The sequence below is a fragment of the Caretta caretta genome, chromosome 3, assembly GCF_965140235.1.
Source record: "Caretta caretta isolate rCarCar2 chromosome 3, rCarCar1.hap1, whole genome shotgun sequence".
In the NCBI taxonomy this organism is placed as follows: domain Eukaryota; kingdom Metazoa; phylum Chordata; order Testudines; family Cheloniidae; genus Caretta; species Caretta caretta.
In genome coordinates, this window is record NC_134208.1 from 204,891,301 (window position 1) to 204,906,085 (window position 14,785).

General features: G+C 47.5%; 1 protein-coding gene across 6 annotated transcripts in view; it reads right to left on the minus strand.

Moving 5' to 3' along the window:
• Nucleotides 1–14,785, minus strand: part of RRBP1 (ribosome binding protein 1) — a 55,461-nt gene that overhangs the window by 18,427 nt on the left and 22,249 nt on the right. For all 6 annotated transcript variants that reach the window (XM_048842484.2, XM_048842487.2, XM_048842485.2 and 3 more), the window contains exons 3-10: nt 12,205–12,350; nt 10,731–10,853; nt 9,050–9,202; nt 8,128–8,246; nt 6,782–6,935; nt 1,632–1,770; nt 555–742; nt 349–386 (exon numbers count right to left, since the gene is read on the minus strand). In XM_048842484.2, coding sequence (XP_048698441.2) covers nt 349–386; nt 555–742; nt 1,632–1,770; nt 6,782–6,935; nt 8,128–8,246; nt 9,050–9,202; nt 10,731–10,853; nt 12,205–12,350 — 1,060 coding nt within the window. The remainder of the gene's footprint in view (nt 1–348; nt 387–554; nt 743–1,631; nt 1,771–6,781; nt 6,936–8,127; nt 8,247–9,049; nt 9,203–10,730; nt 10,854–12,204; nt 12,351–14,785) is intronic.

Sequence of the window (14,785 nt, forward strand, 5' to 3'; positions counted from 1 at the left end):
CTACTTCAGCATCTCTCAAAAATGGGAAGCTTGTATAGAACTACAAAGCCCGTCAACTCTAGAACGCACCTTAGGTCTTCAGCTGTTCGTGCATTTGCAAGAGGTGTCACTTCAAAATGGACTAGCCGTTGGTGTAGGCCAGCGTGCGAATCAACATTTACATGGCCTACGCCTGCCAGAAGTCAGCTAGAGCACTCCGTTTAACTTTGCCTTCAGTGACAGCACCCCAGTAATGTCAGCATATGAACAGCTCACGGGAAAGTTGGGGGAAGGGAATCCCAGCCCTGACTCCTTTGGTGCAGCCTTTCAGCGCACGGATGGAGAGATCAGTACATTCACCAGTCTTACCTTAACTGCAGCTGGCTCACTTCTGCTTGATTAGCTGCCTGAAAGTTAGACAGAGGTTGCCTTTAATACATGCATTATAAACACAGTACAGGACAGCTCCCCACCCCCTCTCCAGCACGCTTACGGTGCATGCAATGCTGTAAGTCACGCTTCATCCCAGGCCTGCTCTCCCCTTCAGATGTAGGGACCACCACCGTGGCGCTGACCTGCAAGTCTGCGTCTTTCTCCACTTCCTTCGCGTGGCCTGCCTCCAGGAGAGCTTCAATGGATTTGATCCTCTCTGTGAGCTGCTCATTTTCAGAGCTGGCTTCTAGCAGCTTCACTTTCAGGGTGCTCAGCTCCTCCGATTTACTTTTCACCTCCATTTCATAGGACAGCAGCTTGGCTTCAGACTCTGCCAGAGGAAGGTGGGTAGAGGAGACAGAGGCAAGTTAGATGTGTACAGATTCAAAGAGGGCGAGAGAACGTAGATGGCCAGAGCTAAAGTTAGCCCTACAGAGGACAGGGCTTTGGACCACGAGCACGTTTCAGACAGCAAGGTCCTGGGCAGACAGGTAAAGAACACGCGCAGCGAGACCAGGCAGTATGGACGGTTATTTGCAGGCTCACCCGGAAAAATGCGCGCGTTTTATTGTAGCTCTCGCGTCAGTGACAGAGTGATGGATTTTTGACAACATGGCTGGCCAAAATACCCCACCCCAAGTGTCGGCTTTAACCTGCCAGCCCTTGTGCACGATACAGCAGGGAGCAGCACACGCTTGCCGTCCTCTCGTGCAAGGGGGAGTGGAGGATCTACCGTGCCAGAAGCTGTGCCCCCCCCGCGAAGCAGGACTGTGCAGCAGCACCCCACATAAAGCAGCGAGTTCACCAGTGCTTCAGCTTTGAGAGTCAGACCCTTAGCACCACACCAGGCAGGACGGAGCCTCAGAGAGGCTAAAACTGGGAACCTCCTGCCTTCTGGTGTCGTCATCATGGCTAGCGCAGCTGCCCCGCTCCGGACCACCCCACCCCAGCTCCCACTGGCAATTCTCCTCACTCCTGCTCTCAGCACTTCCCCAGCAGCACCTGCAGGCCACCAGACAATCACCATTGGGATTTCCCCAGCTCCCGCTGGGCCTCTGGGAAAGGGCCAGCAGCCGAAACTCAGACACAGAGGCCTGCCCTGCTCCGCTTCAGAAAGGAACATGCTAGCATTAGCGAGGCGAAGGCCGGCAGAGGGCAAAGTTTGAGCTCCAGGGCAGAGCATGCGCGCCCTCCTGGGCATCCCTGCAGCATCCTCTCACCAGCAATGCTCTGCTGCTGGTCCTTCGCCTTCTCCGTGTCCGCCAGCAGGTTCTTGTAGCTGGTCTGGGATTTGCGCAGCTCCTCGCTTACTTCATCCAGCCTCTTCTGCAGTGTCGCCTCCGTTTCTTTTTGAGAAGTCTGCATGAAGGAGAGGGGAAAAAAAAAAAAAAAAAAAAGAAGAGCGCGCTAGACACTAAGCCAGGCTGGAGAGAGCAGCCCCACTCCCGGTCTGCCAGGTCCCGCCCTGTCTGAAACCCAGTCTTCTCCCAGCATTCTCCACGCAGGAAGCATTCACACGCACAGCACTTGGACTGGAGGTATACAAGCCCCTCAGTGGTCTCCTCCTTCCCTCAGCTGGCAGCGTTGTTCTGTGTATAACCCCCCCACCATTCCCTAGTTTGGGGCCGTGCTTGTTACTGTATATTCCTAGGGCGAGATTTTTGAAGAGGGCCTACAATTTCCAACATGGTACAAGCCAGACAGCCAGGGATGCAAGCGCATCTCACCATACGTGCACGACCATGGTAATTCCACGTGCAAGTCAGGTGTGCACAGTTTGCACATCTGATATTTAGGGCTGGTCCAAAAAAAAAACTCTTATTGAAGAACGTTTTCTGTTGGGAAGATTCTCGATGGAGTGATCAGAAATGTTTGCTTGGTTTGAATGAGAATGTTTTTTTTCCAGTGAGGGGAAGGAACAGAAAAAATTCTCATTTCAAAGCAATGCGTCTCTCTGGCCCTTAGGTTGCCTGGGGGTGGAGGACCACTGTGGTGAGCCTCCTTTAAAGTCAACCCCAAAGCTCCAGCTGGCCCAGGACACAGCTGCTTACCTAGCCAGCGGGGTAGGGAGCATGGTCCGTGCTGAAATCTCTGCCCTGTATTCCCATTAGCTTCTGTGCTGCGAGCAATTCGAGGGGCTGGCGAGAGCCTTCTTAGAGTAAGCTCTGTCTATTTCGGTACCAACGTCTCATGCTTTACCCCATCCCCTCAGTTAGTGTGTTCTTGCTGCCCATTCTCACCCCTGCAGGGGGCAGGGTTCCCGGGGAGGGCATTTGCTCCCCATGGCAGGGAGGGCCTGCTTATTTTTCTTGCCAATGGCACACGCTAGATGTGTAGCTGAAGCACCCAGCCGCTACAGAATCCAGCTAGCTAGGAACAGAGTTACTTGATACGTTATTATGGTGAAGTGTGTTCGGCTCAGTGAAATTTTCAGTGTGGTTTGGGCAGAGTACAATCTTTCCACATCAAGAAGTGTCAAGAGAAGGGCACGCATTGGCTGGCCCTTCATGGAGACACAGGAGCAGAGAATGTGATGATCACGCTAAAAGAGAAACTCTCTTTATTTCTCCTCCCCCTTTCCGACAAGAGCCCCCAGTGAGGATAAAGTTATGGCAACCTGTGGCCAACACTCCCCTCCATCTGTCCCGTTCCTACAGCCATCAGCAGGGAGGCAGATTTTAAAAGCACATTTCTCAAACTCTGAAAGCTTTCAGAGGGATGACAACGTTGTGCAACTGCACAAACTTAGCTCAGATATTGGGCAATGCTTAAAAGTTCCTAAGTCACTTGAGATTGACTCAGTCTCCAAGAGAAGATCCACACACACCCCATATATACATACCAGCCATGTTCACAGCTAGCTCTCTTTCCCTATAAAGATACCATGTCGCCTTAAACTAGCGCGATACAGAGATTATTCACTTAGAAATATTTCAGTCAGGTGCCCATTATTTTGTTAACATTAATGGATGCAGCAGGTAGGCAGAGTTGTAGATCATGCAGAGAGGCCAGTGTTACATGTCAAGAGGCCTGCGTTTGTCTGGTAGTCACGTGGCCCTCAAGCTTGCATGCCTGACCCCCTGGGGCCACATCAAAGGAGGTCCCTCCTGAGACTTGACCCGTTCCCCAGTTCCATTCACTCTTACTGCAGCCAGGTAAGCACACAGTTCAAAAGAAGTGTGCATGCTTTGTACATGTACTAATGTGTATCGGGAGGAGCCTATTCTGAACTGCAAAAAGAATAGGAGGACTTGTGGCACCTTAGAGAGACTAACAAATTTATCTGAGCGTAACCTTTTGTGGGCTACAGCTCACTTCATCGGATGCATAGAATGGAACATAGAGTAAGAAGATAGATATAGATATACACACACACACACATTGGAAGTTGCCATACAAACTGAGAGGCTGATTCGTTAAGATGAGCTATTGTCAGCAGGAGAAAAAAAAAACTTTTGTAGTGATAATCAAGACGGCCCATTTAGACAGTTGACAAGAAGGTGGGAGGATACTTAACGTAGGGATATAGATTCCATATGTGAATGACCCAGCCACTCCCAGTCTCTATTCAAACCCAAGTTAATGGTATCGAGTTTGCATATTAATTCAAGCTCAGCAGTTTCTCGTTGGAGTCTGCTTTTAAAGCTTTTCTGTTGCAAAATTGCCACCCTTAAATCTTTTACTGAGTGGCCAGAGAAGTTGAAGTGTTCTCCTACCGGTTTTTGAATATTAGGATTCCTGATGTCAGATTTGTGTCCATTTATTCTTTTGCGTAAAGACTGTCCGGTTTGGCCAATGTACATGGCAGAGGGGCATTGCTGGCACATGATGGCATATATCACATTGGTAGAGGTGCAGGTGAACGAGCCCCTGATGGCATGGCTAATGTGATTAGGCCCTATGATGGTGTCCCCTGAATAGATATGTGGACACAGTTGGCAACAGGCTTTGTTGCAAGGACAGGTTCCTGGGCTAATGGTTCTGTTGTGTAGTTGCTGGCGAGTATTTGCTTCAGGTTGGGGGGCGGTCTGTAAGCGAGGACTGGCCTGTCTCCCAAGATCTGGGAGAGTGAGGGATCATTCTGAACTGGGAGCTATCAAAGACATCAAACCACATCTCAGGAGAGAGAAGGGAGTTTACAGCAGAGCAATATGAAGGTTTCTGTGAGAGCTGTAATGTGATATGGGTCTTGGCTACCATGAAGCTGGGATTTCCTGCTGTTGCTGAACGCACGCCAACATCATTTCAGGAGACAGTGGCTGGCTGCCACCTCTTTAGGATTCATGGCCTAACTTCCTTGCATGTCATCTGTGCATATGAGTAAGAAGCAATACCGCAAGTCTCCCCTTTAAATCGAACTACAGCCTGAGAATCGATATTTTTGACTATGAGGCATTACTGGGTCCATACGCTGCACGCCATGAACCCACGGCTCCTATATTGACACCCAGCGCTGTAGTGTTGCCTCCCATGCGGTAACAAAACCAGCCACCAAAAAAGTAGGAACAGGAAAAAAAAAAAGGAAAAAACACACCACATTCCCCATCAGTAATGCAAAACCAGTTTTCTCACCTGTCTGCAGGTAAACAAGCTCTGACAGAGCAGAGGTTGCGAGAGACAGAGTGCAAGGTCCCTGTTGCGTGAGAACTCTGGTGCACTTCATATCATGAACCCCCTCAGACGAGAGGCACGCTGCCGGTAAGTTTCAGAGTGGAACTATTTTTATGATGCTCCTGTTATCAAGCGGACGGCAATCATTGTCCTAGAGCACCCGAGTCGTGTGTCACTTTGCCCTGCTCTGCGCTGCAGTGACGCTTGGCCGTGGCACAGTTGGGTTGGACATTTATATGGCTGAGAATACGCAGAGTTATAAACCCTCATGCTCCAGGGTGTGAGCCAGCCTCTGGAGTACTGGGGGTCAGGAGGGAATTTTCCATGGGGGCAGATTATCTCCCAATTGCCTATGCAGGGCTTCTTGCATCTTCCCCTGAGGCATCTGGTGCTGGCCCCTGTCTGAGGTGGGATACAGGAATAGGAGAATTCCTGGTATGGCAGTTTTACATGAGGGCAGCACTAATGTGCCAGGCAACTTCTGACCAGTGTCAGGTATCTTCAGCAGCACTCCGTGTTAAACCCCCATTAAACTGATAGTGCTTTTAGTTCGTTTGACCTCATGTCAGGCTAGGCTCGTCTTTCTGGTGACAGCCGACGCTCTCTGGGACAGGGAAGAAGCAGCAGGGGTGAAGGCAGCCAATGGCCAGTTTACTGACCACCAGTTTCCATCAGAATACAAAGAGACCTGGCTATGTGGTGTTAAGGCTGATCAGATCAACCCTAGGTTTATCATCAACTGGATTTTTGGTGTCCTGAGGAATTTGTTTTTAAATGGAGATTCTCTCCCTCCCGCCCCCCATATATATCATGCTTCTTACCACCCTTTGAGCTTCTGTCAGTGATGCAATATGCCCAACTTGTAAGTCTATAGTGTACAGGCTAACATGGGGGTGAGGGAAAGGGATGTGAAGAGGTTGATTTTTCAGCAAGAAATAGGCCCAAGACAATACTCTTCTGTAGCAAGAAGCCTTTACCAAACCTTAGTCTAAATATTCCATGTTATTAGCTACTCGTTTAGCAATTACAGCTGAGCAAGAAATTGTTCCCCATCCCGCACAAGCCTGCTGTAGGGAAAATATGTTTCTGTCCAGAACTGTGACCAGGAAAAAAAAAAAAAAAAAAAGTCACCAATTTTCCTAAGTTGAAAATCCAAAATCATCATTTCATAGAAGTATTTTGTTTTGCTTTGGGCCAATTTTTTTTTAAAACCAATTAGCTTAACATTTCAAACCCGCTGTTTTGAACCAGAAATATTTCATTTCTAAAAGGTCGAAATGGAACAACGTTTGGACCATCTCTCCCCGCCACCTCAGTGGAAAAAATTCATTGAACCCAACACCCTTTCCCGCAAAGCTTCCATTTTGGCTAATCAGTATTTTGACTGACAGACATTTCATCCAAAAACTCTCAACCAGCTGTAACTGGAATAGCACCCACTGCTCCACTACTTAATTAGGACCCTGCGGTGCCGCACGCTGCACAGACAGCAAGAAACAGCTTTGGTTCGAAACAGACAATGCCATCTTTCCCCTATGTATTAGCCCCATTTTACAGAAGGGAAACTGAGGCACAGAGCTTTACATGACTTGCTCAAGGTCAAACAGGCAGATCTCCAGAGTCCCAGTCCAATGCCTAACCACAAGACCACCCTTCCTCTGTGTAAGCAACAGCTACAATAAAGGTAGCTACTTCAGAGAAGAAAGCCACATGACTAGAAGAAAAACAAAAAACAGTGGTTTGTTGGCACAGTGCTGACCTGGAGCTGGCTGATTTGTTTTTCATACGCAGCGGCCTTTATCTCCAGGTTCTTTTTCTGTTGTTCCTCCTGATGAAGCGTCTCCGATTTTTCAGACAGCTCTTTCATTAGTTTACTGCATTCCTGCCGCAGCTTGGCTAGCTCTGCATTTTGCCTGGACAGACAGACAGACAAATCAGTTACATTTCTGTATAGACTCATACTATTCCAGCTCAGTGGGACAACTCAGTATGAGTTTAAAAAATTAGGAGTTTTTTTAAACCCAATTAGGAAGTACAAGATTTTCCATCAATCACATATGCAATGTTATTTTAAATCAGGGTAGATAATTAACTAGGGTAGGTTAGATAGACACTGCAGAGCAAAGAGTGAAACCGAACAGTACAATTTACCTGCACTAAACAAGACACCTATGGTTTGCCAATCTAGTGGGCCCTTCTGGACTGGAACTCTATGAAACTATAAAGCTAGAAAAATGAGCCAAGTTCAATCACCAAATTGAAACCCTCAAAGACAAAGAGCCCCATCACAATGCATGAGCCAGGAGTGTGTCAGTCTTCACAGACGGCAGCTAAACTGAATTTTGAATGTTACTTCAGAAAATGATATTTGAGTGCCGAGTGTTCTGGAGTTGGGCTCAATTCAAGCCCTGGTTAGGTCAGACGGAGGAGTTTGATCATTTACATCACAACTGAACTGCGCCCTAATTCAGCGAGAATGAGCAGTCTGCTCCAGAATTGGCATGATGGGGTGTGGGAAGGCAAGCATTTTGCAATGCATCGGTAATAATGCTGGGTGGAAAGTGGGTTCCCACCCACAGAAGACTGACGGGGTTTAATTTAAAAAAAAAAAAAAAAGAAAATGCTGCCCTGGTGCCTCCTGGGAGTTGTAGTTTGGATACCTCATGCTCACATTGTCCTCCGGGCCATGCTCCACAATCAGACTACATCGCCTGGAGTGTCAATTTTACTTCCTATCAAGGGAAGGCTGTGCATGAATAGGGGCACAGTGACCATGTGCTTTTCCAGCTGAAAACACTGATTTAACACTCCCCACGCCCCCCCCCCCCACTTGAGCAGACACTTTCCTCAAGAAAGCTGAGTCATGCAAAACAAAACCTGATTTCAAAAAGACAGATGATTCAACAGAAAGCTTGCCACCAGCTCTAACCAGCAGAAAGATGGGGAAGCTTGGAGCATGCCCTACTTTCACGGGCACTAGATGTGCCCTGGGGTGGTGGGGGGGTTGGATTTTTGGAAGGGAGGAAGACAGTGTAGTAAAGCTACCCTGCATGACCCATGTCTTGCAGCTCACATCCGTGTATTCACCAAAACACATTTTCTTACTTGCTCTCCGTCTGGCTCGTGGCTTGGTTCAGAGCATCCCGCAGGATCGAGTTCTCCTGCTGCAAGCGAGCCAGCTGGGTGCTGGGGCCGTTCTCAAGCTGCTCTTGAAGAGTCCGAATCTGGAAGAGCAAGGACGTCAGTACACGGGGACGCCTCCCATGGCATGCTGGGCCCAAGACTACAGCAACAGTTTTCCTTTCTTTAAAGTCACACACCGAAACCATGTTTTTCTTGTCCCACTTGTACATGGTAGCAAAAGCCTGGCTTTCTACAGACGTGCCCCTCTGCCCCCAAACACCTTGCCCTCTTAAAGCGTCTTCCCTTTTTATTACATCTTTTACTGTATTGGTTATAACCAAATGCAGAGCCCAAAATAAAGCATGTGAGAAAGGGGAAGGACATTCCCCCCCACACCGAGAAGCCACTGAGTAGGGGGAAAAAATCTGTGACAAGAGCTAAATCTTAGGCAGTTCCTGTGAGATCCTTTCACCTCTCCTCCTCCCCTAACCCTACCCCAAGTTAGTTAGTTTGGAAAGGTATTTTTGGAGGGAGAGGGGAGGGGAGGGGCAATGGGATGCCAGCTTCAGAAGGGTTTATAAAGTTACTTTGGTCCATTCTGGCCTTAAACTCTGTTAATCCTAAAACCCAAGCAGGGACTTCAGTGGTATTTCCTTAGAAGTACAGCTGTGGGAAATATTCAGATGTTAATGCCACTCACACTAAACCTGGGTACAATGTGGCCACAGCTTCAGCCATGCCAAAGCAGGTGCAGTCGGGGTCCCTTCGGGGTTTTGAATGAAGTTTACCTTATATCTCCAAGGAAACTAAGCCCTGCAAACCAATCTCTGCTCCCAGTGCTGCCAGACTGCAGATTAAGTCTAGTAGGAGAGCCTGTGTTTTGAAGCATAAACGCGTCTCCTACCTTTCCTTGCAACTGCTGGGTTTCATTCACATGATCCTGGTAACTAGCCTGCATGCGAGCTTGCACGGCAGTAATCTCTTGTTCACGTGCCAACAGCTGCTCTTTCAACTTGGTTTCAACAGCGACCATCTTGGCCTTCTCAGCTGCAAGCTCCTTCAAGAAGAGGAGATGCTTTTAATTCTCAGCAACTTTTCTTTAAAAAAAAAGACATCTTACAATCTAAAACATTTAAGTGTTCAGCAATGTTATAGCCAGAGGTCATCCATCCAATTCCAGGCTAACCCAGCATTAGCCAGCACCGTTGATCTGTATTACTCAACTCCAACAAAACCTTATGTTTGTTTCTGAATTCTGGTTTGAGTGCTGTAGCCACTATTGCTCCACATTAGGTCAGCTAAGAGAGAGGCGTAAGATCCTAGAGTTTCTCCAGATCAATAACCTTTCTATTACATACACGTGTCCAAGCGGGAAAGCCACATCAGAAGGCAGCACCATTCATCTTTTGTTGTTTCGCTGTCCCATTGCACTATTCTGCTCCATTAACTCGCACGGGTCACAAGCAGATTTTGTGACACCAGCTAGGACGGGATTCGAGAATATTTGCAGGGTGGTTGGCTAATGAAGGACAACAAGAGAGGGGAGAATTGTTGCTCAATGTAGATTCTGGAGTCTCACACACACCACTTATTAAATCAGGTCCAGACCATGGCTTAGCCTGAAGAGGAGGTGTAAGGGCTTGCTTCTTGGCTTTCAGCTTTAATTAGAGCAGGAGGAGTTGAAGTTTGGTTCCAGAGTGCAAGATGGTGGAGGCGCTAGCATGTTGTCAGAGGGATACCCATCCCTGGCCCCAGTGAAGACACTGCACTGAAATATTCGTGTTCACTATTTGCAAGGAGAGGAGAAGAACCTCCATGATTAGGGTGGATATAGAAGAGTTTGGTTTTTTCCACCCTTCTCCTAGTTACAGCCAATAACCCACCTTGCTATTACATAGCGATTTTGGGAGCCTAAGAGAGGTGACTGATTTTGACCTGTTCTGGTCCCCATTGACTGCACAGCCTCAGAAAATATTTGCATTAGAAGTCAGCACTAGACTTTCAGATCTCGGCTGGATTTTGGAGGGAGGCTTCCACACTAGTTCAGAAACAGTACGGTGTAACCACACGAATTCAACTCATTTGGATTTAAAAAGCATCCTCCTTCCAGCGAAGGACAGCAAGGCCGTGCTCAGTAGTTTTACACTGAACATGCACGAAGCTGCCTCGGATCCACTGAGCTGTGCAGAATTCTCCCCCAAACAAAGAAAACAAAGTTTGTTGGCATTTTGCAGAAGGCGTTTTTCTGGATAGCCACAGCTCTGTGAGTGTGTGACAGACTTCCATGATGAGCTCTTTTGGACAGGGACTGTCTTTTTCGTCTCTGTTTGTACAGCACTTAGCCCAGTGAGATCCCTAGGTGTTACCACACTTCAGATCGTAAACGTGCCTTGTATAGAATCAGCGTCACACCAGAAATGAGCTCTCTGAAGAATTTTACATGCCAGGCAGCTAGATTTGAGAGCCCACGGAGAAACACTAGCAGCAGGGGAGCATGTCAAATAGACACTTTCTCCATCTTCCAGGCTGAAGCCAACGTGAGCGGTTCAGGCTGCAGGGAATGCAGGAGACCACACAGTCCTCACCTTAGTGAGCTCCCTCAGTTTGTTTCTGGCAGCAGATGAATCCTCTTGTTCAGCAGCAAGTTGCTTTTCTCTCTCTTCCAACTGACGTTTCAGAGTGGTAACCGGGTCCCCCTTCTGAGTCGCCTGTGAAGAGACCACATGTTATTTGTGCAATCCACCTCGTAATCTCTTCTTCCGTCAGGATAGGAAAGATTAGCAGAAACTTGTGCCTAAACCGCCAAGTGCAACAGCAAGGAAGCAAACTCAGTAAGAACGCAAACACTTGGGTGGAGAGAGCATGCAGAAGGTGGTTTCTAGCCAACCCTCGCTTAATCTCGTCACACGGGGGAAGGGCATTTAATACTGCAGAGGACAACAAATTGAGCGCCTGGCATGGGACTGGAAGCTAGTGCGACTACACAGCATGTCCCCACCTTCCAGAAGGCGTGTCATTTGGACAGCCACACCGAAAAGTCACGCAACAACAAAACTACACAGCCAGATCCTTGGCTCGCAGAACGCTGCTGAAGTCACCAGCAGATAAGAAGAGACCTAGACAGCCCTCCGCACATGCTGGATTTTAAGGGGATGCACCACGGAAGGACTTTAGAATTGCTGGCACCAAGGCAAGCGTTAATAAAACCTAGCGCTGATGTAGCCCTTTGCACCGGTAGATCTCAAGGCACTTGACAAAGGAGATCAATAGCATTATCCCCATTTTGAAGATGGGGACATAGACAGGGGAAGTGACTTGCCCTGTAGAGCTGGGAACAGTCTCCAGGACTTCTGAATCCCAGTCCAGTGTCCTGTCCACTAAGCTGCACTGCCTACCCTCACTCAGCATTCTCCCCCTGCTGACCTCAAACCGATGGAGTTTTCCTTTAATCTCTGCAGGCAATGTTGGGGTTCGCTCTCGCCGGAGAAGCGGGGTCTAGAGAGATTAGTAGTTTTAACTACGAGGACAGTTTGGTGCCACACCATGCCAAGGAACAAAATCCTGTCGTCTCAGTCCCGTGAGATATGTGCGCCAATGCAGGAATCCTCACAAGGCTTCTGACGCCCAAGGCATAACAATCAGGCCTTGGCACTATAGAATCCTGGAAGTCAGAGCTTCCCTTATTACGTTTATGGAACAGATGGGTGCTTTGAGCAGCCAACTATAGCCGCTGCTGAGAAACACGCTCTCTTCTGACTTTAAGGACATGTTACAGAAAGGGAGAGTTCTGCAAAACTGATTTACGCTCAGGCAAGACAAGTACGTTATATCTGAAGAGCTGGGGCCAGATCCTCAATGTGTGTAAGTCACCACAGCTCCACTCCTTACACCGGAGCGGATGTGGCCCCCTGCATCTTCTGGTGGCGTTCTACATGCATCTGAATTTAACATGCACACACAATTAAGGTAGAGACGAACGACACCATGTGGTTAGCGTTGGTTCTCCCTTCGTTATACGGAAATCAGCGATTGAGCTTTTTGTAACTAGAGTTACAGTACCGTATGCCAGGTGTCCTGAACGCCTGCTTTATCCGTCAGGATCTCAATGAGCTGCTGAGCCTCTCCCTCGCTGAAAACCATGCTGCTAATGGTGGAAACCAGGGTCTTGTATGAGAGGTAGAGGGGGCCATCAGCATCTGTAGGAACTAGAGAGGGAAAAGTGAGAGACTCACATAAATCATTGAATTATCCACAGCTGGACACCGGGGGTTCTCACATTCATATTTATACGGATTTAGTTGAACCGGTGCAAGTCCCTGTGCAGACACGCTTGTTTTGGTTTAAGAGCCTCTCATTACACTAGCTGAAACTGTTTCTAAACGGACTTAAGCTAAAGCAAAATAAGTCTGTCTTAAATTAAATCAGGATCCACGCAGCAGCCTTTTGCATGGGTTTAACAAAGATTTTTTTTTTAAATTAAAAAAAAAAAAATCCACTTCAAGTTGTACTGCAAAATTAGTAACGAGGAAGACTGACAGCACACGCAGTTCTCAACATCCAGCTAAACTGGTTCACGAGACTAGTCAGCCACCGCATCTATTATCTTCTAGCCCAAAGAGTAATAAAGTCATCGTTGTCTCTCTTACTAACACATTTACACTAACATTTACCTAGTTCAGGGGTTCTCAAACTGTGGGTTGGGACCCTGTTTTAATGGGGTCGCCAGGGCTGGTGTTAGATTTGCTGGGGCCAAAGCCTGAGGGTAACCTTCAGCTCAGGTTACCAGCCCCCTTCTTGAGGCTGATGCCTTTGGGCTTCAGCTTTGGTCCCCCCACCCCAGGGTGGCAGGGCTTGAGCTTTAGCTCCCCCCGCCTTGTCCAGAGTGGTGGGGCTCGGGCGGGCTCAGGCTTCGGTGCCCCCTCCTGAGGTCATGGAGTCATTTTTGTGGTCAGAAGAGGGATGCAGTGCAATGAAGTTAGAGAACTGTAGACCTAGTTAAAACCTCACAGACCACAACTTTATAAAGTGACATTTAAGAGACTAGAGCTGAATGAATTTCAGACACACCCAGTCTAGGTTAGTTTTAGTTCCATGCTCCAGCTCTGGGATTCTAACACAGCCGAACCATTTAGAAACCTTCAGGAAATCAGCATCTTTAGCTAGTCTGCACACAGTGAATGATGAGGCCACAGCGCGTGGGCCATTTGCAGATATAGTCTGGATTTCCAGAGTGCTGGAAGCTCACAAAAATGCTATCATCTCCAGTAATTATTGGCGCAAGAATCTTCAGACATAGCATAGGTGGAGGAGAACTACGTAGTTGTGGAAAAAATGCCATTTCTCAAGATTCATCTTCTGAAATGGCATCACCTCCCCAGCCGGCAGTTTCTGTAGAACTGCAACAAGTTGTATAATGCTGTTGTGACCGAGATCGACGGTTAGTTTAGGGCAGTGGTTCTCCACCGGGGGTAAGTGTAACCGGGGGGTACGCAGCGGTCCTCCAGGGGATACATCAACTCATCTAGATAGTTTCCTAGTTTTACAACAGGCTACAGAAAAAGCACCAAAGTCAGAACAAACTAAAATTTCATACAGACAGACAATGACTTGCTTATACTGTTCTATATACTACACTCTGAAATGCAAGTACAGTATTTATATTCCAGTCTGTTTATTTTTATAATTACATGGTAAAAATGAGACAGTCAGAAATTTTTCCAGTAATAGTGAGCTGTGACACTTTTGTATTTTTATGTCTGATTTTGTAAGCAAGGAGTTTTTAAATTAGGTGAAACGTGGGGTATGCAAGACAAATCAGCCTCCTGAAAGGAATACAGTAGTCTGGAAAGGTTGAGAACCACTGGTTTACGGTGTGGATGAAATCATAGTTTATAGACCTTTAAGTGGTTTGGACTCTAGTTTAGACAAATTAAGATAACCAGTTATTGCCAAGGCCTCTTGTATTCTGCAGCAATCTAGATCTAAAGTCCTGCACCATTTCATATAACTCCTCCCCATACAGACATTCTTATTCTGGAATAGCTATTCCACTCAGCTCCCCAGTGCAAACAAACCTCAGCCTGTCACTTTATATTTCAGAACCATTAAGACATGGGGCAGTTCATATCTTGCCTCACCACACAGGTTTAGACTCTATTCACATTTCCCAAGTTCAGCACAACCGGGAGGACTAGATGCTGGAGTGCATGTCACCACTAACAGGGGAAATATGGCTCTTGTTCATCCACACAGCAGCTGTTCCCCATTAAAATAGTGGGGTCTCAGACAGCTTCCAATTAACTGCATTGGTCCTTCTGTTTTAGGTCCTGGGTTCAAGTCACACTGCTGACTCAAGCAGGGTTAATGCCACAAGAAGCACCACGGACTACATGAGGCCCTGTTTATTGCTTCAGTTTGCTGGTACAGTACTGTGCCCCCACCAAACACACATCCAGATAAAGAGTGTACTTGTTGAACTTCGTCTGCATTCATTCCATTCTGCAAGCACAAGCATCGAACACATCTGGCAAGCAAAGCTGAATCTGACCTTAAGCTTTAGCAGACAGACCAAAGGGTTTTTGGCTTGATATTTTGTTTATCTAGTTTTATCAAACTCAGTGTTTTCTCTAAGCATTAGAAT